Genomic DNA, 24,306 nt, shown 5'->3' on the forward strand with positions numbered 1-24,306 from the left:
ATACATTTAAAGCACGCGACTTCCCCTGGAAAAACCTGGGAACTGCAGTTCCCAGAGCTACAATTCCCAGCATCCTTAGAAACCACAATTCCCAGGATTTTGTGGAGGTGCCATGTGCTTTACACGCAATGTGTGTAGTCCACGGAATCTGTTGTTGGACTCCAACTCCCACCAGCCCCAACCAGCACGGCTATGAATGATGGGAGTTGTAATCCAGCAACTACAACTCCCATCATGCCTAGCTGCTGGGCATTCTGGCTGGGGCTGATGGGAGTTGGAGTCCATCAGCCCCTGGAGGGCTCCATGTTGCCTAACCCCTGGTGCGGAGCATGGCTGATACCCTTTTCGTTGGCTTCAGCAACCTCTTCCGTATGCCCCCAGCATACCCTGCGCCCAGTCCCCTCTAAACTCAAGCTCTGCCTCGGGTACAGAACTACATCTCCCATCATCCCCGCGCGGGGCATCTCCCTTTTGGCGTCACGGCTCCACTTCCCTGTTTCCTCTCAGTCACGTGCGTAGGAATACCCTCCCTCTCTGCGGGTGACGCGCAGAACCTCGGCAGCCAATGGGCGTTGAGCATCGCAGGCGAGGCGACGCAGTCGAACGCTCGGCGGAGGGAGGGCAGGACGGGCAGGCATGGCCCTGAACAGCGGGGGAAACCCCTTCGAGGGGGAGACGGGGAATCCCTTCCAGGTGCGTCTGGCGGCGGGGGGCGCGCGCGGTTCCTCCTCCCCTCCCCCGGGGTGATGATGTCCATTCCGGGGTAAAAGGGGCTCTTTACCCGGATACGGACCGGGGACTCGGGGAGAAGGCGTTGAACTCGTTGACACCCTGCCCGTTGTCTTTAGGTGGGTGGGTCCTAGTAGCTTACTTACCCCCAGTCCCTCTGGGGGTGAGCAGAGGGTTTTACCACTACCCTCCCGTGGTAAGCCCGAAGTTGGGAGTAAGTCGTGCGCCTTCTTGGATCTCCGCTGTTGGATTCGCTTTTGCCCCTGGTACTGCGATTGCGGGGTGCTGGTTTCTTTCCCATCCCCAACTACTCCCCCCCATTTATAATAAACCAATTATATTGAATATAATATTGGAGGGGCAGGTAAGCCCCTCCCCACATAATCGATCACAAGACGCGGTACACGCATGCTATTTGAATGGCAATGCCCACTAACTGGGAGGGGCGGCGGCGTGTGGCCTCGCCCCCTCAAATATCTCATTGGGGAGAGGCGTAAGGGACCTCGGGCCCCTAGGAGTTCGCTCCTATGAACCAACGCCTGCTGCTTCCCCCATACCGACCCTACCTTCTGGCGACTGTCGGCAGAGTAAGAGCGAGATGTCAGTAAATTGTTGTTGTCGTTTGCTGCTGCTTCTGCTTTGAATCTGGTGGTCAATGGATCCTTTGTAGCCGAGACTGTAGGGCAGGCTTAATTTTTAAATTACCCTTTATTAGTGGAATGAGGGCCTCTCTCTCCACTCCCGTCTCATCAGTTGGGGTAAGAAACATTTGATCTGGCTGGATTCGGCCCCCTTTGCTGTCTCCATATCTGTTTAGTCAACCATACTATTCTGGAACGCTGCAGTGTTTGTGCCTGCCCTACCTTAAAAATAAATTAAAAATCCCCAGTAATAACTGGAGGCTGCCTGTTACGGAGCTAACCGAGCCCTAGAATAACTGAGGGGCTTTACACATACAGTTATTTCTTCAAATGCTATTTCCCATGGTGCCTTCGTTTATCTCCACCTCCTGAGAATTGCTGCATTCTGTCCTATCTCTGGATTAAATAAACCTAGTAGCTAGCCCAGCCCAGATCTCTTTGGATAATTGGCCGATTCACTTCATTCTAATTGCCTCTTCCGCCTTCCAACTCCACGGCTGTGAAACTCTTAAGGTTTGGCCTGGCCCACTGCAGTCCCTTATCTCTGCTAGAGATAACTAGGATCTGAGGTGGGGTAATCTATTGTCAACTCCATATTTACTCCGGGGTTATCGACCTTGGGATTTTATCATATGAGATCCCAAGCACATGGTTCCTTCCAAGCTGTAGGCCTGTTGTTGACTTATCTATTCAAGTGTGGTAATTTTTCTATTGTCAAATAGTGTCTTCTCCGGGCTGGGAAATATTTCTGGAATGCTCTTCCTGCTATGTTGGTCCTGTCCTCTTCCTGCCCCTTCCACTGCTCTTGAGGCCCAACCCAGCTTTTCTAAGCGAAATGGCTTGCCTAAGCGCCTTAGGCAATGAGTAACCGCCTGGGTCAATATTTATCCTTTGGCCAAAAGAGAGAGGTGTGAACAATGCTTGGAGGTCTTTTCCACAAGCCTTTCTCTCAAGCCTCTGTGTGGATGCTATCTGCGCGTGCTCAGAGATACACTTGTCCAGTGTTAGAAACTCGGATATCTAGGCATCAAATGGCTCCTTAAACCAAGGGTGGTGGTGGTTGTTGTTGTTTAGTTGTGTCCGACTCTTCGTGACCCCATGGACCAGAGCACTTCAGGCACTCCTGTCTTCCACTGCCTCCTGCAGTTTAGTCAAATTCATGTTAGTAGTTTCGAGAACACTGTCCAACTGTCTCGTCCTCTCTCCTCCCCTTCTCCTTGTGCCCTCCATCTTTCCCAGAATCAGGGTCTTTCCCAGGGAGTCTTCTCTTCTCATGAGGTGGCCAAAGTATTGGAGCCTCAGCTTCAGGATCTGTCCTAGAATCATAGAGTTGGAAGACACCACAAGGGCCATCCAGTCCAACCCCCTGCCAAGCAGGAAACACCATCAAAGCTTTCTTGACATATGCCTGTCAAGCCTCTGCTTAAAGACCTCCAAAGAAGGAGACTCCACCACACTCCTTGGTAGCAAATTCCACTGCTGAACAGTTCTTACTGTCAGGAAGTTCTTCCTAATGTTTAGGTGGAATCTTCTTTCTTGTAGTTTGAATCCATTGCTCCGGGTCCGCTTCTCTGGAGCTGCAGAAAACAACCTTTCTCCCTCCTCTGTATGACATCCTTTTATATATTTGAACATGGCTATTATATCACCCCTTAACCTTCTCTTCTCCAGGCTAAACATACCCAGCTCCCTAAGCCGTTCCTCATAAGGCCTTCCAGTGAGCACTCAGGGCTGATTTCCTTCAGAATGGATAGGTTTGATCTTGCAGTCCATGGGACCCTCAAGAGTCTCCTCCAGCTTCACACCAAGGGTACAGTCACCAAAACCATTTTGGGGCAAGACAGCTCTAAAGTCTTATTTTTCAAATGACGGCCTGGCTGTGATCGATGATCAGTTAAACATCTGGCTAGTTCACATTGCAACCTTGAGCTCAGTTAAGAGCTTAGAGAACTGAAAGAAGAAAAGTCCACATGTATATTGGCCTATTCCGACCTTTTTTTTCTTAATGGCAACACGGGCCATTCATAACATAAGGATATTCTTCACAACCGTGATCAGGGCAAGTAGGGTGGGGTGAGTGAAGACAAGCGACAACAATTCACTAGAACGTCATTCGCTGCTCCTGCTCAGGCTGGTACAGAAAAAAGCATTTTGGTTCCAGAAATGCTTTCCGATCGTGCAGGGAAAAATATAACTGACAGGATTCCATAGGATGGGGTGTTAGTGTGTGAAAACAGTCCGGATCCAATGATTCCCAGATGGGTGGAGATGTCAGGCACCCTCCTGGCCCCCAGGCATCCTCGCTTGGTCGCAAGTGGCCAATAGCTGGGTGCAAAATGCGCCTGGCTAATTTTGAAGACGGCGCACTAGCAGAGGTCTACCGCACTAAGGTCCTGCTAGTATATGTCCCAGAAGGTGTATGGTTGTAGAATCACAGCGTTGGGAAGAGTCCTCAAGGGGCCTCTAGTCCTGCAGTGCAAGGAATCACAGCTAAAGGATCCCTACAAGATGGCCTGCCAAGCTCTGTTTACAAACCTCCAATGAAGGGGCGTCTGTTGGCCTCTGTGAGAATAGGATGTTGGACTAGACAAGCCATTAGGCTCAATCTGGCAAAGCTGAGAGGCAGAGAGTTCAAGCATTCTCCTCCACATCGCAGGAAGCCATGCGAGAGCTGAGCCGGCCTCTTCAGACAGGCAGGCTTCAAATCGAAACAAGTAGCTTTCAACCCTCCCTTCCCACAAGGTTTTTCTTTTCCTGCAGAGTTACAATAACAGCGAATGGCCACATATAAGTGATTAAAACACAGGGCCTGCTTTGCGAAATCAGACCCCAAAGCCCATCTGCTTTGACATCCTGTTTCCAACAACAGCTGGCCAGAAACTTCTAGAAAGCCGACAAGCAGAGCCGGGGGGGAGAGCACACCCTCCTTTCCCCGCCCTCCCAGTACACAGACACAGAGCATTCGGAGGTAGACTGCCTCAGAAGATGGGGGCTCCATTCAGCTGCTATCACAGCGAACGGCAAAAAGATATTAGTGCTGGTGTATTTTGTATTTGCAAACCACCAACTCACAGAAACATACAACGGCAGCGTACAAGGGAATCCTTAAAACATCACGAACGTTTAAGGTTATGAAATTCAGAATGAATGAATCGTATTAATTCTCTGAAAACGCTGGGTGAAGCAGAAACGGTTTCTGCAGAATTGCAGGTGCCCGTCTGCTTTCAACAGGAAAAAGCCTTCCAGAGAACTGACACAAAAAGCTATAGGCACTAGATGGATACAACTTAACTGTGCAGAGGTTGGGGGGTTTCTTGGCATGATCTGAGCAGGGGGTGATATCCATGCCACACATCCAAAGCATTCCCCTCACCCCCTTGCTTTATGTGGAATTGGCAGGGTACAATATGGCTCCCTTTTACCGTGTTTCTCTGAAAATAAGACACCGTCTTATACTTATTTTTTTCTCAAAAAACACACTATGGCTTATTTTCAAGGGATGTCTTATTTTTTTCCTCCTCCTCCTGCCGCGGCCGGCATTGCTGCTGCGCCTATCACTATGTCTTATTTTCGGGGTATGGCTTATATTCCTTGAATGCTTAAAAATCCTGCTACGGCTTATTTTATGGCTATGTCTTTTTTATTTTAAAGACAATTTATTAAATTTATTAAGCACATTTAAACAATAACAAAACAAACAACAATCAAAAACACAACATCACATAAACATAAAAAGCACAGAATTTTTCTTCTAAGCATCTTATCAATTATTACACTTTTATTTGCTCTGCCGAGCTTTGACTTCCCTCCCTCCCCCCAATCGGTTTTTTTTTGTCCATTCCTGTCTTACAGTTTCTTTATTCCTTCTATCTAAAATCAGTTCGTAGGATTTATTTCAGTCCTGCAAGTGTCTTTAAACTTCTACAGTTCTTCTCCATATAGTCCACAAATTTACTCCAATCCTTTTGGAACTTTGACTCTCCCTGGTTTCGGATCCTGCTAGTCAGTCTTGCTAATTCCGCATAGTCCATCATTTTCGTCTGCCACTCTTCAATCGTCGGCAACTCTTGAGTTTTCCATTTTTGGGCTAACAAAGTCCTAGCCGCGGTTGTCGCATACATAAATAATACTTGATCTTCTTTCACAATCTCCTGTCCTATAAGTCCTAATAAAAAAGCTTCAGGTTTTTTTGGGAAAGGTATATTTAAAAATCTTTTTCATTTCATTATATATCATTTCCCAAAATCTTTTGATTTTTTTTTCACATGTCCACCACATATGATAAAATTCACCATCCTTTTCTTTACATTTCCAGCATGTTTTACTACTCATCCTATACAGGCTATGTCTTATTTTTGGAGGTACCACCTTTGCATCCAGCGGATTTGTGCCACGAAGCACGAGATGATTAGACAAATTCGCGGAGGATAACTTTTCCAATGGCTACTAGTCCCTAGGGCTGGGCGATGTCAGATACTGTCGAAGTTCCAACCATAAACGATGCCGACTAGCAATTCGGCGGCATAATAATAATAATAATAATAATAATAATAATAATAATAAATCACGATGTATCACCAGCCAAACATTGCTACCTGGAGATACACCATGATGTTGAAACAAGAAGCTGCATCGGCCCCACGGAAGCTGAGACACTTTCACCCCACTGCCTCGCGAGCAGGGACAACACTGCTTGTTTGTGCTGCTCAGCTGGGAGGGGAGCATTAAACTGCGTCCCTGCATTTTGCACCTGGCTATCGGCCACCTGCGACCGAGTGAAGAGGCCTGGTGCCAGGATGGCGCCTGACATCCCCACCACCTGGAGGTGCATAACATTCCCAGTGTGGGTTCCCCAGTAACAGCCGTTCAGAGGCCTGTTGTCTTAGATGCGGCAATCAGACTGGTGACGGGGAGCGGCCGCCGAGACCATATTACAGCGACCTACATTGGCTCCCAGTATGTTTCCGAGCACAATTCAAAGTGTTGGTGCTGACCTTTAAAGCCTTAAAACAGCCCAGTATATCTGAAGGAGCATCTCCACCCCCATCGTCCAGCCCGGATCCTGAGGACCAGCGCTGAGGGCCTTCTGGCGGTTCTCTCACTGCAATAAGCGAAGTTACAGGGAACCAGGCACAGGGTCTTCTCGATAGTGGCGCCCGCCCTGTGGAACGCCCTCCCATCAGATGTCAAGGAAATAAACAAATACCTGGCTTTTAGAAGACATCTGAAGGCAGCCCTGTTTAGGGAAGCTTTTAGTATTTGATGAATTATTGCATTTTAATATTTTGTTGGAAGCCACCCAGAAGTGGCTGGGGAAACGCAGCCAGATGGGTGGGGTATAAATAATTTATTATTATTATTATTATTACTACTACTACTAGCAGCCATTGAGAGCCAGTGACCAGGGATTATGGGAATTGTAGTCCACCAATATCTGGGGATCCAAAGTCGGGGAAGGCTAGCCTATCTAGCCTACCGTATCAGAGATGGCCTCCGGAGGTGGCGGCCATCGCGACATCTACACCAGCTCTCGAATCTCAACGCAACTTCTTTTGTCTTCTCAGGACCCCGCCATCGTTCAGCACAGGCCGACGTCGGATTATGCCACCTTGGATGTCTACAACCCTTTTGACAGCACAGCGGTAGGAGGGTTATTCTTTTCTTACACCAGTTTCGCTGTTGCTTCTTTTTGCAGGGCGAGGAAAGGTCTCCGAGGCCCAGTTTGCAGCTAGGCTGAGATTGCACTCGGCGTATGGGGCGCTGAGGCGGAGACTCTCTAGAACTGGTGTGCCTGTGAGAGAAATTGCTGTCTCTCTCTTTACACGGTGGCTGGGGTTCTGTTGAGACTGGCAGAGCAGCATGTAGGGAGCCCCAAAGCATGTTAAACTATGGAACTCCCAGCCTCAGGAAGCCGTGATAGTCATCTTCCTGGATGGCTTTGAAAGAGGAGGCAAAATCATGGAGGGGTTGGAGGAATGCTTCTGAATCCCAGTTGCTGGGAACCGCAGGTGGGGAGAGTGCTCTTGTGTTCGAATCCTGCTTGGGAGTTTTCCATTGGGGCATCTGGTTGGCCACACTGAGAACAGGATGCTGGGCGAGATGGGTCATTGGCCTGATCCAGCAGTCAGGCGCATCTTATGTTCTTATGTTCTCCCCTCTGCAGCAGCTGCCCCCTCCGTACGATGCCCCTCCCGCCGTTTCACCGGCCCCCCCTGCAGCACCGCCAGCTCCTGCCGTGCAGCCCGCCAAGAAGCCAAGCCCCACCGAGCCCAAGAATTACGGCTCCTATGGCACTCAGGTAAGGGGGAAGTGCCTGCGTTTAAACGCTCCTGGGTTCGAGACTGTAAATCCAGGATGGTCGCTTTTTATTTTACGTTCTTATTTCCGTTTCTTAAATCCTCCAAAAGAGCTTCTGTTTTCTGCACGGTGGCGAGTTCAGACGACGCAGTTTGTTTCCTTGCTGCATTGCTTTTAAGACGGAAATAACAAAAGAGGAATTTAAATAAAGGAGGAAAACAGAAAAAGAAAACTGAAGGGGGGGCGCTTACATAACAATAAACTGCTGTATTAAGGAAACAACATTATCTGTTGTTTTTTCATTCCAAAGTTGAATAAGCAAACCCCATCTCTCAGTGAATTTGCCCTGTTGGTTATTACTGAAAACAGGCGTCGGCAAGGTTATCCGGCCATGGGCTGGATCGTTCCAACGGACATCATCCATGGGCCGGACGGGCGCAGCGTGACACCGGAAATGACATCTCGCATGTCCACAGCACTGGAAATCACGCCTGTGCAGAAGCGGTTTTTGGCGTCTGGGCATGCACAGATGCCATTTCCGACGCCACTTAGTGAGTCCCCGTGCCGCGCTGCGCTGGTTTAGCGCAGCACTGGGGACTCGCCAAGCGAGCGGCTTGGTTCACGGGCAGCCCGTGGGCCAGATAAACGGCCTTCGTGGGCCACATCCGGCCCATGGGCCGGAGGTTGCCGACCCCTGACTTAAAACTTTGATTTTGTGTGTTGGTTTTGGTCATTAAAGCTGTCTTCCAGGTTTTTCTCCGTCAGCTATGGCTGGTATTGCTCGGCTGTGCCAATTTTAGCACCAGTCAGTAGAGAGGCAGAGTTAGCCGCTCTGGCACCTGGAGCGGCGCACATGCTGTACACCCGGTGGTGGGGCCATGGGGGCGGGGCGAGCAGCCCATGGGAGGTGGAGTGGGGGGTGGGGGACGGAGCCACGCAGCTTTGCGAGCACCCTCCCTCCCTTCCCTCTTCCTTTTGACAGCTCGGGGGAGGCTCCCCCCCAGGAAGCAGCCTGTGAGCGGGGGGACAGCAGCGTGCTGCCCACTCGCGACTCCCAAGCCTCCCCCAAGCTGTCAAAACAAGGGGGGTAGGCCATCTTGAAGGCGGCGCAGCTCCCCCCTTCCCCCGACAGCTCGGGGCAGGCTTGGGAGTCGCGGGTGGGCGGCGCGCCGAATGTCCCCCCCCCCCTAGTGATGACACCCGGGGCAGACTACCCCCACCGCCCCCTTCTTCCGCCTCCGAGTCAGTAAACGTACTACCAATTGTAGAGCTATGTAGGAAATGTTTTATTAAGTTTTCAAATGATTGTGGAACGGCAGAGACAAGTTAGCAAGAACTAAAATTCAATAATATATCCAACCATCTCAAAACCTAAACATATGAAATGCAGTCATACCTCGGTTTAAGTACGCTTCGGTTTGAGTACTTTCAGTTGAAGTACTCCGCGGACCCGTCTGGAATGGATTAATCCACTTTCGATTACTTTCAATGGGAAAGTTCGCTTCAGGTTAAGTACGCTTCAGGTTATGTACAAACTTCCGGAACCAATTGTGTACTTAAACCGAGGTACCACTGTAGTGGCACCCAGCCTGAAATCATGGCAACCATATTCCTCTAGGCAGCGAGGGGTGGGGGGAGATTTTTCTCAGTCTGTTATGGCTTGGACATAGTTGCTGTTGCATTGGTGGGCAGTGCAAATTTTAGTACAGTGCTTGTTATAACTTGGAGCTCTGCGCTTCTAACACCTTCAATTTCCACTTTTTAAAAGGAGAAAAATCGGCGTTCTGCAAGGTAATTTAGATTCTGCGCCAAAAGGGAATCAGAAGCTGTGTGCGCACTATACAGGTGAAACTCGGAAAATTAAAATATCGTTGAAAAGTGCATTTATTTCAGTAACGCAAAAATAAATGCAAATAGGAACACAAAATACAGTGGTGCCTCGCAAGACGAATTTAATTCGTTCCATGAGTCAATTCGTTTTGCGAAAAATTCGTCTTGCGAGTCACCATCAGATCGCAAAACGCATTCGTCTTGCGAAAAATTTGTCTTGCAGGGCATTCATCTTGCGAGGTACCACTGTAGATGCATGACATGCAAAGCAAGACATGTCAAGCCTTTATTTGTTGTAACTGTAATTATTTGTCGTTAGGCGGGTCAAATATAAATGGAATTTAATTAATGGAATGTAATAGCGATGTTTATTTTTGTATTATTGTAACTATTTGTTTTATTATTGTGGAATTTCCAAAAGAAAGCATTTGTAAAAATTAAAATAAAATAATAATAAGAAGTTGTATTACTGACATAAATGCACTTTTCGACAATATTCTCGTTTTCCGAGTTTCACCTGTATAGTTAAACATTGCTCCCAGAGAATGTTGGGAACTGTAGTTTGTTAAGGGTGTCAAGGGTTGTCACTCTACGAAGGGGAGACTACAGTTCCCAGGATCCTTTGGTGGGTGAGGAATGAGCTTTAAATGTATGTACACAACCCCAAATATTATGTTAGAATTGATTCTAACTGGTAGGAATGGATATTAAGGACCCCCTCTCCCCATATCGGGCATCCCCAAACTGCAGCCCTCCAGATGTTTTGCCTACAACTCCCATCATCCCTAGCTAACAGGACCAGTGGTCAGGGATGATGAGAATTGTAGTCTAAAACATATGGAGGGCCGAAGTTTGGGGATGCCTGCCCCATATGAACCAACATGGAGTCTGCATTAGTCATCTGAGGCCATTATTTGTTTTCCTCCTCCATGAGTAGTCTGGAAGGGGCAACCTGCAAAAGGGCCTTTTCTGTGGTGGCTCCGTGTTTGTGGAGGTTTGCCTGGTGCCTTCATTACATATTTTTAAGTTACAGGTAGGTAGCCGTGTTGCTCTGAGTCGACGCAAAATAAAAAAATCCTTCAGTATCACCTTAAAGACCAACTAAGATTTTATTTTGGTATGAGCTTTCGTGTGCATGCACACTTCTTCAGATACCTGAAGAAGAAGTGTGCATGCACACTGAAGAAGTGTGCATGCACATGAAAGCTCATACCAAAATAAAATCTTAGTTGGTCTTTAAGGTGCTACTGAAGGAATTTTTTTATATTTTTAAGTGTCAGGCAAAAGCATTCCTCTTCTCTGAGGCCTTAAAAGAATCTATGGCCTTTTAAACTGTGTGTGGGGTGGGTATTTTTCTTTTCTTTTCTTTTGTTACTATGTTATATATTATTGCATTTTATATAGTAAACTGCCCTGTGGTCTTTGGACGAAGGGTGGTATAGAAATTAATAATAGTAATAATAATAATAATAATAGTAATAATAATAATAATAAAGAAGAAGAAATGGTGGTGAAACTGACAAAATCTTTGATTCCCCAAGAAGGCTGCTCATCTGCTCATTTCATTTTCTGAGTTTCTTTGTTTTTTCCCCTTGTCTTCCTTCAAGCCCAATTTTCAGGACTAGCAACTTGTCATTGTGTGGTTTTTTTTTTATAAAAAAAGAAATGAAACTGGTATTCTTCTAATGCTGCTTTCTGAGGCCGTTGCCGCTTTCTGTGATTACGTGGTGTTGCAACCCCGCTGGCAAACGCCGTTCACCTCGAGCAGAGCGCTGCTTTTTACAAACCGTAAAGAAAGGAAATGAACACACATGGGGGGGAAAAGAAACCCAGTTGCTTTCACTTCTCAGAAGACTAAGCGGAGTGGAAGTTAACTGTAAAAGATACCAGAGCTCTCTCCCTGTGACACTCCCAAACCACTTCCCTTAAAGAAACAGTGCACCGTTTCAATAGATGGGTAATCCACATCTGCTTCGGCCGATTAGAGACCTTCTGATGTACGGTACCACAGGCAGGAATAGTTTTCTCAATTCCCCTATAAAGGTAAAGGGACCCCTGACCATTAGGTCCAGTCGTGGACGACTCTGGGGTTGCGGCGCTCATCTCGCTTTACTGGCCGAGGGAGCCGGCATACAGCTTCCAAGTCATGTGGCCAGCATGACAAAGCCGCTTCTGGCGAACCAGAACAGCACACGGAAACACTGTTTACCTTCCTGCCTGAGTGGTACCTATTTATCTACTTGCACTATGACGTGCTTTCGAACTGCTAGGCGGGCAGGAGCAGGGACCGAGCAACGGGAGCTCACCCCGTCGCTGGGATTCGAACCGGCGACCTTCTGATCGGCAAGCCCTAGGCTCTGTGGTTTAATCCACAGCACCACCCGCGTCCCCATTTCCCCTTTGGAGCAATAGTTTAAGGAAATAGTTTTCCAGGGCTGTTAAACAAGACTGCCTTTTTGTGCATGGATGCTCTGCAGTTACAGTGGTACCTTGGTTCTCAAACTTAATCCGTTCTGGAAGTCTGTTCCCTCTCAGTGATACCATTGATATGTTCGTCCGATTGACGGTTTGTTTTTCAAAGCTTTCGAATGTTCATAAAACCAAATTGGGTTATTGGCTGGAGGGTTTGTGCTTTAAAATAATTTAGTAGTGATGTACGGTGGTACCTTGGTTCTCAAACTTAATCCGTTCCGGAAGTCCATTCCAAAACCAAAGCGTTCCAAAACCAAGACGCGCTTTCCCATAGAAAGTAATGCAAAACGGATTAATCCGTGCCAGACTTTTAAAAACAACCCCTAAAACAGCAATTTAACATGGATTTTACTGTCTAACGGGACCGTTGATCCATAAAATGAAAGCAATAAACAATGTACTGCAGTCATCAGTAGCTGAACTGGGTTCCACACTGTCACAAAAACAAAACAAAAAGAGCCGCAAAAACAGAAACGCAAAATAAATAGTGAAAACAGACAGACTTCAGTGTAACCCTCAAAATGGAAGTGTGGCACTCAAATTGGAAGTGTAACACTCAAAACGGAGCACATTTGGCTTCCGAAAAAAGTTCGCAAAATGGAACACTTACTTCCGGGTTTGCAGTGTTTGGATTCCAAGTTGTTTGAGTACCAGGGCGTTTGAGAACCAAGGGACCACTGTATTGATAAGGTTCCCTTGTGAGCTGCTTTGAGCATATTCATATGGGAAAATGGCATAGAAATTTAAATAATAATAAAAAAAATCAATTTGATGAAAAATATACATGGGGCGGGACTATCCCTCCACCTCCTCTCCTGCTGATTTTTCTCTTGCTTCCCCCCTAGGAGTCGACTGCGGCAGCCACGGCGGAACTGTTGAAACGGCAAGAGGAGCTGAACCGCAAAGCGGAGGAGCTGGACCGGCGGGAGCGAGAACTGCGGAACGCGGCTCTGAGTGGCGGAGCAGGTATAGCCCACCCTGGCAGTAATAAAAACCCTGACCTCACTCTGGGGGTGTAATGATCTGGGGAGGCGGTGCCAAAGACCGCAGCTGTTTCCTGCAGCCGTGTTGCCCAATCAGCACGAAAGGGGAGCTTTTTAGCCACTGCGAAGGAAGTCTTCTCGCTCTTTGGGCCGGTTGGAGCCGGTCAGAGTGAAAGGAGGGGAGTCGTAGAATCGTAGAGTTGGAAGAGACCACAAGGGCCATCCAGTCCAACCCCCTGCCAAGCAGGAAACACCATCAAAGCATTCCTGATAGAGTCAGCCTCTGAGGATGGGCTCCAAGGGGTACTTTGGAGAAAAAAGAGGAGTTTTGTTTTGTAGGCTGCAAAGCGAAGTGTTTAGGAACGCTGAAACCCCAAGGTGCTTCAGTTTCAAGAGAACGATATGCAAGTTCTCTTACGTACAATGGAAAAGTCTACTTGCCATACTTTTTCGTGTACCTGCGAAACTTGGAAAATTAGAATATCGTCGAAAAGTGCATTTATTTCAGTAACGCAACTTAAAAGGTGAAACCAATATTTGAGATAGATGCATGACATGCAAAGCAAGACGTGTCAAGCCTTTATTTGTTGTAATTATAATTATTTTTCATTAGGCAGGTCAATTATGAATGGAATGGAATGAATGAAATGTAATAGCGATGTTTATTTTTCTTTAATTTTGTATTATTGTAACTATTTGTTTTATTACTGTGGAATTTCCAAAAGAAAGCATTTGTAAAAATTAATAATAATAATAATAATAAATTGCATTACTGAAATAAATGCACTTTTCGACGATATTCTAATTTTCTGAGTTTCACCTGTATAACACGCCCCCTCTTTTTTGCAACTCTGAATTGAGAAAATGGGGGACAGTTGCCCAGAGTTGTTGAGCTTTTTTGGGGGGGGTGCCGAAAACCGCAGGACCGAGACAGTCGATCACACGCACATCAACGAAGCGACCAATCGTCTGATGGCTCGCCGACAGCAAATGGCAATTTCTGCAGCAGCCAATAGCCTGTGGAACTTGCCGCAACAGCAAATCACCCGCCAAAACGCCGTTGACAATCTCCGGCTTGCCTGTCCAACCTCATCACTATCCATGTATAAGCCGACCCCAATTTTTAAGCTTAGTTTTTGAAGGAAAAAAACCCTAGTCTTATAAATGGAAAAAATACGGTAAGTTACTCTGAAAAAAAAAAGATATTGGAGCACTCCAAATCATTTGCCCATGTAGGTGTGGAGAAAATAGTAGATACAGTTGATCTGCATGGTGGAGATCTGCATTAGAGTGTCATGAAAGGACCCTGTCAGGGCGGTTGCTGGCAACCCTCGAACAACGACACTCCAAACCATCTTGTCTTTAATGCTTTTATTGTGAAAGCTATTTACAATGCAAGAGCTTCATGAAAACATGTCTACTCAGTGCTATCAGATTCTCCCAATGGTGCTTTTTGGCTCCTCCCCCAGCAGAGTAGTTTGGGGACCCCAAATCTCCTCCCCCTGCGTTTGCGAGCTGCTGATCACCTCAGTTCCGGGGTGAATTTAAAGGACGCCCCTCTGCTGTTTCCCCGCTGGAACTTTCTGCTGGCCCCTCCTTCCTCACTGATATCACAGGCTGCAGGAAGGGCTTGTGTACGCAGTCTGAGCCCTGGCCTGCTCCTCTCACTTCCTCCTTCCTTTCTCCTTTCCTTCCGCTGCTGTCCAAGCCGTTTGAGGAGTTGGATTTGATGGGGGGTGGCTGCTCCCTGTAAGCCCACCCCCTTACAGACCCTGAATTTGCCCCTGCCTCTCTCCAAGATGCACGCTTGCCTCACTCTTGTTTTTTCTGCTTTTGGATTCGCAGCCCATCAGAACAACTGGCCTCCGTTGCCTTCCTTCTGCCCCGTGAAGCCGTGCTTCTATCAGGATATCCCTTTGGAGATTCCCGTGGACTCCCAGAAAACGGTCACGACCATGTACTACCTCTGGATGGGTAAGCCCTTGAGCCACAGCACAGCGGCAGAGGGCTCCTCCATGTCTTGCAGGCAGAAGGTTAAGTCCCCAGCAGCTACAGGGAGGACTTAGAGCAGATAGTCTTAATCCTGCGGGATCAAGCCAAAGGCCCATCATTGTTCAGCGTCCTCTTTCTCACAGCGGCCAGCCAGGTGCTTATGGACAGCCCAGGAAGGGGGACTCTCCCCACTTGAGGTTCACGGCACCTGGTAATTCAGAGGCACGCTGCCTCTTGACAGCGCAGGGAGAACGTAGATAAACCAGCCTAAGGCCACTGTGTTGATGGGGATCCTCCTCACATGCTTTAGTTACTTTGCAGCTTCAAAACAGCAAACAAACAGCCATCTGGAGAAGCGTTCTGTGTGCCCTGCAAGCTTGCACCCACACGCTCATGGCACAAGTACGAATTAACTGGAAACGCATGCCGTATCATTTTGCGTGTGTGTGCACGCTTTTAAACGATTTTTTGTGTTTTCAATGAATAGGGGTACCGATTTGTTTTTTAAAAATATGTATATTTATTGTGGGGTGGTTTTTTTTGTTTTTGTTTTAGTTATACTGGTATCTTTCCAAATTTATCCTCTGTGCTGCCTTGGGTTCTGCACTGTGGAAGAAAGGCAGGATAGTAAACAAACCCAAGCCACAAATAAATAAAAGAGCAGCTTTTTGAGGGCAGATGGGCAGCTGAATTAAAAAGAATGGTTACTCTTAACTCTGTACAGGGCAGAGAGGGGGGTCCACAGCTGCGTCCTGATGGAGGGCTTTAGCTTCCTCCCCCCCCCCCCATGGCTGCCTCTCTCTTTCTGCTTCCTTGAGATCAGCTAACCCACGCCGCCTTTTTCATCCCCACAGCCAGCATTGTGACCCTCTTCTTCAACTTCCTGGCTTCCCTGGCCTTCTTCTGCGTGGATTCTGGGGGCGGCTCAGGCTTTGGCCTCTCAATCCTCTGGGCCTTGATTTTCACGCCCTGCTCCTTCCTCTGCTGGTATCGGCCCATGTACAAGGCCTTCAGGTATGGTGGGGAAATGGGCGTGCGGCCGCGAGGCCCGATGCTGCCATGGAGCGGGGTAACTTTGACAGCAGGCAAACTGGCCAGGGGTATTTTGGGATTTGGTTTCCGCCGCCTAAGGAATGAGGCAACCTTCGGCCCTATCCATCCATTCCGTCCCAGCCAGCATAGTCAGGGGAACGCCACATTTTGAAGAGCAAAAACGAGGATGCTTCGACGACTCTCATTTTTAAATATCTCTACTATATGTGGGCTATAGAAGCTGTGATCTGTTGCTGAGGGGAGGCGGGAGAAAAGAAGAAAGCAAGTCTTCTTCTACCAGTTATGTTTATGTCTCATCCAAAAGTTATAGCCAGAGACAATTTGGCAAATATAAAAACATCCACGCGGGCAGAATTTTTATGCCTGTAAAAGAGGATACATGGCAACCCTGCTCAGCAACATTTGAAGGGTCACTGATTCCCCATTCTTGTGGATAGAGTTTTATATGGATATTTTTTATTGTCTGGTTTTATGTATGACTACTGTGAACCACTCTGACATTTATTTATTTCAATGGAACAGCAGTATCTAAATACAGTGGTACCTCGGTTTGCAAACACAATCCATTCCGCGGAGGCGTTTACTCGCCGAAGGCACGCTTCTGCATGTGTGCAAAGCGCCGATAGAGCGCTTCTGTGCACGCACGCACTGCGCAGATCGCTTCTGTGCATGCGCGAGCTGCACAGATCGCGTCTGCGCATCCAACGCCGCGGAACCCAGATGTAAACACTTCCGGGTCCACGGCATTCATAAACGGAGGTTTTTGTAAACGGAGGTAGTCGTAAACCGAGGTTCCACTGTATTCTTATGAATAGACACAGCCCTGTTGTAGCAATAGGGTTCTAACGTTTCCTTTCTCTCCTTCTCTTTCAGGAGTGACAGCTCTTTCAACTTCTTTGTCTTCTTCTTCATTTTCTTTGCGCAAGATGTGGTGTACGTTCTCCAGGCCATTGGCATCCCAGGCTGGGGGTTCAGGTAAGGGCGCCCTGTTCTTCGCTGTCTCTGTGGCCTGCAGTATTGCGACTTCAATTTATTACCTGCCCATCGCCCTAAAGTCCCAGGGCAAGCTAAAACAATTGAAACACTTACGTTGAAAACAGTTTGAATCAACTGGCGATCACAGAAATAAGGTGGGTCCTAGAAATTTATGTCTCGGGGCGTCAAAAGACCAGGGATATAAAGGAGGCGCTTCTTCAGCACTCGCCGAAAGCTGTATAATGAAGGTGCCAGGTTGCGTCTCTGTGGGGAGGGAGTTTCATAGCTTAGGGGCAGGGCCACAGGTTTCGCCCACAGTCGAGGAGGGCTCCTTCTCTCTTTTTTTAAAAAAATCAATTTTATTAAAGGTTTTCAACTGAATATACCAGGGAATTCAAGCTAAACTAAAAAGAATAATAGAAAACAATTTATCAAACAGGAAAAAACACCAAAGAGAGGAAAAAACAACATTAATAATAATCCTCATATGGCCCTCCTACAGTCATACCTTAGTTGTCGAACTTATCCGCTCCGGAAGTCCATTTGACTCCCAAAACTGTTCAAAAACCAAGGCGCGGCTTCCGATTGGCTGCAGGAGCTTCCTGCACTCAATCGGAAGCTGCAGCGGATGCTCAGCTTCCGAAAAATGTTCGCAAACTGAAACATTCGCTTCCGGGTTTGTGTCGTTCGGGAGCCAAAACGTCCGAGTACCAAGGTGTCCGACAACCAGTATAAAGTACGACTGTATAATGCAAAATTATAAATATATCTGCGTGGCCCTTGGTTGCTGTTTTATCTTAATCTTCACACATACAGAGAGCTGAATCTTCCCACCTGGAAGAGCTTCCCTTTCCTCAGTCTCCCACCCTGAGAAAACCCACATACAGGGCCCTTCCTCGTCTTTCTGTCACCTCAGAAGGGCGCCTTCTCAAAGCCTGGTTGAGCCGGCTTCGGGAAGGAGGCACAAGGGCCCTGACAGGGTCCTGTCTCCTTCCCAAAACCGGACAAGCATTTTCTGGGCTTTGGGAAGGAGGTACGGGGGCTCTAGGACCCTGCTAGAGCCTCGCGACCCCTTCCCAAAGCCCCGCTTTAAGCCGGTGCCACGAGGGCTGTGGGGAGGGCGTCAAATGTTGCCTGCAGGGCGGCCATATTCCCATGGTCCTCCCCTGCCGCCACAGAGGAGGCCATCTCCTGGGCTGCCACCATCCAAGCTTCTGAGGGCAGCGGGAGAACCAAGAGAGCCCCTTCTGCTGAACTTAACACCCAAGGGGGTCTGTAGGTTAGGAGGCGGCTTTTCATGCAGGGCGTTTGTTTTTAAGCCGGAACTTGCCGGAACTCCATTCCTTTTTTTTATTATAATTATATTTATTAAAAATTTTCAGCTTTGGATTACAGGTCGTTATATCTTCACATCAACTTTACATCATATAGACTGACAATTCCGAAAAAAGGAAAAGAAACAAGAAAAAAGAGAGGAAAAAATAAAAAATAAACCATTCTAATATAAATGACATTGTAATAATTTTAACTTCCCCGTTACATCCTTCCCAAGTCTTAGGGTATTATATCCCATCTTGGCAATTTTCATACTTCTACTTACATAATTCCAAAAATAGCGATTTAAATCTTATAATACTAATTTAAATAAAATCCCTTAAATCACATTACCCACACTTTAATCCCTAAAATATTCCTTTAGCCTCTTATTTTTCACTAAAAATATCCTCAATTCTCCATTCTAACAATTTTAATGTAACAATTCTAACCTGATTCAATACTAAAACCACCCTCCTTCACCTGGGCGACGCTTCTCTGGATGTCCCGACCAGCATCTTTAAACAGACCATTTCTAAACCGTTTTATCCATCCCTTAATTATAATGTCCTCTGACAATCAACCTACTCCATCTCTCGGCCACTCCAGCCCACTCCCCTCTTTCCAGCAGCCCTTCTGTCGCCCCCACGTTATTTGTCCTTCGCCTGGATCCTGCCTCCCTTCTCTCACTAGGGAGGTTCGGATCCTTGCCGGAACCCCATTCCAGCCATTGGGCACCAATGCCATTCTAAGGGGACGAGTGAAGGTGTTCATAGTCAGTTCCAGCAACTCTCTTTTTTCTAGAAAAATAGCACTGCTTTCGGGTATTTGGGAACCCCAAGCTTTGCAGCAGAATGAAATGTGGGTGGGGGGACCCTAATGGATTTGGGGAACAGCCCAGCAGCAAGGGCTGAGGAAACTCTGGGCCCCATAAATCTGGCTGAATGGGGAGCGAACACAAAAGTGGGTGAGGCAGGGAATGGGGTTGCTCAATCAAATGTATAATTGCAGTCAACTGACCATGGAAGAAGTGCAGGTGTTTAAAAAATGAAAAAACAAAACAAAATACCACAGCCTGCGAAGGTGAATTAGATGTCTTAGTGGGTGTAAAATACATTACAGCCCCCTGATCTATTGCTACCTGTTTCATAATAGATAATAGATTAGAGCCTCTCAAGGAAGGAGTTCAATAGTGTCTTCAGGGATGGACTAGGAAACTGGCTCCTAAGGGGATAAATTTAGCGTTCTCTAACCCTTTCATAATGTGTACAATAGGGAAAACACGTGAGGGACTGTTTCAAGCTCTTAAGTGTTTGCAAAGGCAGCACTGATCTTTGGTGGGGAGTTTAGCAAATCTGCTGTCTGGGGCCTCTGTGGGGAAAGTGTTAAAAATGTGCCGACCAAGCAGAATTCATGGAACGGAAGCGGTCCATGCTTTCCCGGGGCGGTTTTTATTTGTTTAGACATTTCATGTACTGCTTAATTGCAGAGTTGTCTTGAGCAATGTACAAGGAACGCAATACAACAAAACCAAAAATCAGTCCAAACTGCAAAACTGGAATTCAGTTAAAATGCCTGCTGGATTTTTTTTTAAAGTTTAACAAAAAAAACGATTGATTGATTGATTGATGGCATTTGTATACCACCTCTATCTTCCAAGGATCTCAAGGCAGTATATGTGGTCCACCTCCTCCTCCCTGTTTCATCCTCACAACGACCCTGTGAGGTAGGGTTAGGCCAGGGGTCAGCAAACCTTTTCAGCAGGGGGCCGGTCCACTGTCCCTCAGACCTTGTGGGGGGCCGGACTATATTTAGGGAAAAAAAATGAACTAATTCCTATGCCCCACAAATAACCCAGAGATGCATTTTAAATAAAAGGACACATTCTACTCATGTAAAAAACACCAGGCAGGCCCCACAAATAACCCAGAGATGCATTTTAAATAAAAGGACACATTCTACTCATGTAAAAAACACCAGGCAGGCCCCACAAATAACCCAGAGATGCATTTTAAATAAAAGGACACATTCTACTCATGTAAAGCCATGCCTATTTCCTGGACCATCCGTGGGCCGGATTTAGAAGGCAATTGAGCCACATCCGGCCCCCGGGCCTTAGTTTCGGGACCCCTGGGTTAGGCTAAGAGATGGTGACTGGCCCCCTACTTTGAACTCTTATTCTTTGTTTTTAAAATGGTTTGCAAGTTGTTTTGTGTGAGGTGGGGGGGATTCCAGGGATGTAAATAATAATTACGCTTTGTGGCTGCTTATAGGGGAGGTTTTCTTTATGCCAAAAATTGCACACAGTTATCAATTGCCGCCCCCTTGCTCACGGGCACTGATCCTTCTCCCCCCCCTTCAACTGCAGTGGTTGGATTGTCAGCCTCACAGCGCTGAAGCTGAACACTGGGGTGGCCATTCTCATGATGCTGGTGGCCACACTCTTCACGGTCGTCGCCGGACTCGGCATCATCATGCTGAAGCGGGTGAGTATGGCAGCTGCAGGTTTGTTTTCTGCAGTCTGTTTCTCCTAGTACCGCTAACTGGGTACCGCTCCGGCGGGAAGGTAAACAGCGTTTCCGTGCGCTGCTCTGGTTCGCCAGAAGCGGTTTAGTCATGCTGGCCACATGACCCGGAAGCTGCACCCCTTGGCCAATAAAGCGAGATGAGCGCCGCAACCCCAGAGTCGTCCACAACTGGACCTAACGGTCGGGGTCCCTTTACCGTTAGCCAGATGGGCAGGGTACAAATAATAAAATCATTTTTATTATTTAGTAGCCATAGGCCTGGGTAAAGTGGAATGTTTTGGCCTGGCATCTGAATACTTAAAAAACAAAAAAAACAAAACCCATGATTATAAAATATAAAGTAATAAAAACAAACTAGCTGAAAACAACAATTAAAATACGTCAGAATACGTTTAGAACCAGCAAGTAAAGTACAGTGGACTCTCCGGATACGAACTTAATTCATTCCGGGGGTCTATCTGTACCCCAAAAAGTCCGCATCTAGAGCGGGGGTGAACCCGAAAGTTCGCAACCCGAAAGTTATGTTACCCAAAGGTAACATAACCCGGGGGTCCACTGTACAGTTTGCCCTGACAGAGACCTAGTGATCAGTCCTGTCTGCACCTTAATTTTCAAAGACCCTCTCTGGGCAGGAAGATCTGAGTCTGCCGGATAACAAGGAAGGATCCAGTCTGGCCTCTTTTGGGAGGCAATTCCACAATGTTGGGAGCAGCTACAGAAAAGGCTCTCTGCACCCTCTCTCTTGTGTCACTACCAATCCCACCTCTGAGGTTGATGGGACTGAGAGAAGGTGCTCACCTGAGGATCTTAGCACCTGTGCAGGTAGAATGATAGAGTTGCAGTGCGGGAATCCTGCCCGCAGCCATCCCTGGGTGGGCTCGAACCACCAACCTTCTGGTTGCGTGGAGGGAGTTAACATCCGTCACCTGGCCAACACCATCTAGCGCAGGCATAGGCAAACTCCGGCCCTCCAGATGTTTGGGACTACAACTCCCATCATCCCTGACCACTGGTCCTGTTAGCTAGGGATGATGGGAATTGTAGTCCCAAACACCTGGAGGGCCAGAGTTTGCCTATGCCTAATATATAGGGTTTTTATAGGACACAGCCAGCACTTTGAACAACCAGCCCCATCACCGGTCAATCTCTCCCCACAGATCCACTCTCTCTACCGCCGCACGGGCGCCAGCTTCCAGAAAGCCCAGGAGGAGTTTGCCGCCGGCGTCTTCTCCAACCAAGCGGTGCGCACGGCAGCCGCCAACGCAGCGACCGGGGCGGCGAGCAACGCTTTCCGGCCTTCGTAAAGCCGTGTGCGTGTGTGTGCGCGCGCATGTGTTAGAAATCTGCCGCTGCTCTTCCTCTTCCGGCCCCTTCCCAACCGGGGCGGGGGCAGCTTCAACCGACGAGCCGAGTTGCACTTTCTCTCTCTCTCTCTCTCTCTCCCCCCCTTCCTCCTCGGAAGTCCTTTCTGTGTGTGCTGATTTTAGAAGGCTGTACTCTTCCTGCCCCACCCCCATCCTTTCACTCCCCCCACACCACCACCCAGCATGGAACCGGCGGCTCCGCCTCATCTCCTGCAGCCGCAACCGTTCTGCAAGACATTTTGCCTCTTCGCCTCGGTGCCGGATCTCCCAAGGCTGCATGGAGGATGGAGGCCTTGTTTTGGAGCGACTCTTCATTTGCCAGAGCCTCTTCACGTGCCCCCACCCCTCCTTCAGCTTAGCCCAGGTGGGGTGAGGCAGGGGCACTTCCCCGAGTTCCCCAAGTTTCTTCCTTTGAGCTGCAACCGTGGGCTGCCAGATCCTCGCCTCTCCCACAATTCTCTCTGCCTCTCTTGCTTCCTGATTGGTTGCCCCCTTTGGTTAAACAGGGGCAGAGGCTCTCTGCCCTAAACATCTTCCCTGCAGGTGGAAAACAGAGCAGGAAGAACTACACTGGCAGTAAAAGGGGTCCCCCTCCTCCGGTTTGGTGCAGAGGGGTGCTTCCTGGACCCTTGTTTGTGTGCGCGCGCGTTTGTGGCCCCCTCTGCACTATGCATATAAAGCAGGATCATGCCACTTTATAAACAGTCACGGCTTTCCCCCAGAGGATCCTGGGAAAGTAGTCTTGTCAACAGCGCCGAGACCTGTTAGTAGGCCTTCTTTCCCCTCACACAGTTATTAGAGGGGTTTAGCCATCACTCCATCTTCCTGGGGAACTGGGAATTGTAGCCCTCTAATGTGTCCTAGCATCTCTTGGTACGCTCCCAGGATTCTTTGGGGGAAGCCAAAGTAGCTGCTTAAAGCGGTATGACACCACAAATGTAAAATGCATAGTGCAGGTTGGGGGCCTGTGAGTGTGTGTCCGTCTGTGGGAGAAGAGGCACTTGGCTCTCTTTCTGCTATGCCCTCTTTATTAGCTCACTGCTGCGTTCAGAGCGGCCATTGCTGCTGCTGCTGCTGGCGCTCCCTTTCAAGGCTCTCTCCTCCAACAAGTTTTATAGGGCTTTTTCTTGCCGGTGCTGGCCACTGGAGGGGGGTGTTGGCCTACACAGTCACCTGCTTTATTTCAGTAAATAGAACAGTACTGGGTTATTTTGACCCCCTTGTGTTTTTGAGCTGGACCCTTGCGGGTGATGCTACCGAGTTTCGTCTCCATGACTTCTGCTTTCCCCATATGGCTTGTGGGCAGGGAGCTCTGTGCCCCAAATCTTTGTGCCCCAACTCTCCCTAGGTTTTTCATCCGTTGCAGCCCTGCCTTATCTTTGATGCTGTGTGTCTTCATTTTTTTTTTAAGTGGGGGGAGGTGGGGTTGATATAAATAGGTATCTGTTTCTGGGTGGCACCCTTTTAGAGGTTCCCTGGCACTTCCCGTTCCTTCTATTCCTCCAGATCTGGGGTGTGTGCGCGAGCCTGCACCCCACTATCCAAATTCCGCTTAAAACGGTCTATTCCTTCTTTCCGTCCCCACCTGCGCTCGCCTTATTTTCCTGAACCATGGCTTAAGAAAAGGAAACAGGTGAGGGTTGGGGGGTCTGAGGCCCAGCCACGTCCCCTTCCTCTTCCTGTGCCCCGAAGGCCTCCTTTTGTGGCCTGGGATGCTCTGAATAGCAAAGGGGACCTGCCGATTTCTTCTCCCCCAGGTTTCGGTTTCACACCTGTGCTCTTTCTGTCTCTCTTTCTCTCAGCTCCTGCCGGTTCCAGGTCTCATCCTTAGCCCAGAGGCTTTATCCTCTCTTCCGTGGCTCATTCCGTTTGTTTGACCCCTGAAGGCCAACCGCCCTTCTCCTTTTCCCTGCGTCTGAAATTATTGGGCTTGTACCGCGTAGCCAATGTTTCCCTGACTCACTCGTTGCTCTTCCTCTCTCCCCCCCCTCCAAAAATGTTGGACTTTCTTGTCCATGCGTGCGTGGTTCTTCCTCCACTCCCAACTTTTTTTATTATTTATTTTGCTGTGCCAAATGCAAGATGACTTAACAGAACTTTATTTAAGGAATAAACTACATTTTAACTC

At 48.0% G+C, this 24,306-nt stretch overlaps 1 protein-coding gene across 1 annotated transcript; it reads left to right on the top strand.

The window, feature by feature from the left end:
• Positions 1 to 566: 566 nt before the first annotated feature.
• Positions 567 to 24,306, top strand: SCAMP3 (secretory carrier membrane protein 3). The gene is made up of 9 exons (XM_035097958.2): positions 567 to 693; positions 6,935 to 7,012; positions 7,534 to 7,668; positions 12,815 to 12,935; positions 14,798 to 14,926; positions 15,799 to 15,958; positions 16,871 to 16,972; positions 20,655 to 20,772; positions 21,972 to 24,306. The coding sequence occupies exons 1-9, from the start codon at positions 637 to 639 to the stop codon at positions 22,116 to 22,118; spliced, it is 1,047 nt and encodes a 348-aa protein (XP_034953849.1). The 5' UTR covers positions 567 to 636; the 3' UTR covers positions 22,119 to 24,306.

The sequence above is a fragment of the Zootoca vivipara genome, chromosome 17 (assembly GCF_963506605.1).
Source record: "Zootoca vivipara chromosome 17, rZooViv1.1, whole genome shotgun sequence".
Taxonomy (NCBI): Eukaryota; Metazoa; Chordata; class Lepidosauria; order Squamata; family Lacertidae; genus Zootoca; species Zootoca vivipara.

Coding starts and splice junctions, on each gene's coding strand:
- SCAMP3 (XM_035097958.2), top strand. CDS start 637: ATGGCCCTGAACAGCGGGGGAAACCCCTTCGAGGGGGAGACGGGGAAT. Junction 7,669..12,814: donor ACGGCTCCTATGGCACTCAG/GTAAGGGGGAAG, acceptor CTTCCCCCCTAG/GAGTCGACTGCGGCAGCCAC. Junction 15,959..16,870: donor CCCATGTACAAGGCCTTCAG/GTATGGTGGGGA, acceptor CTTCTCTTTCAG/GAGTGACAGCTCTTTCAACT.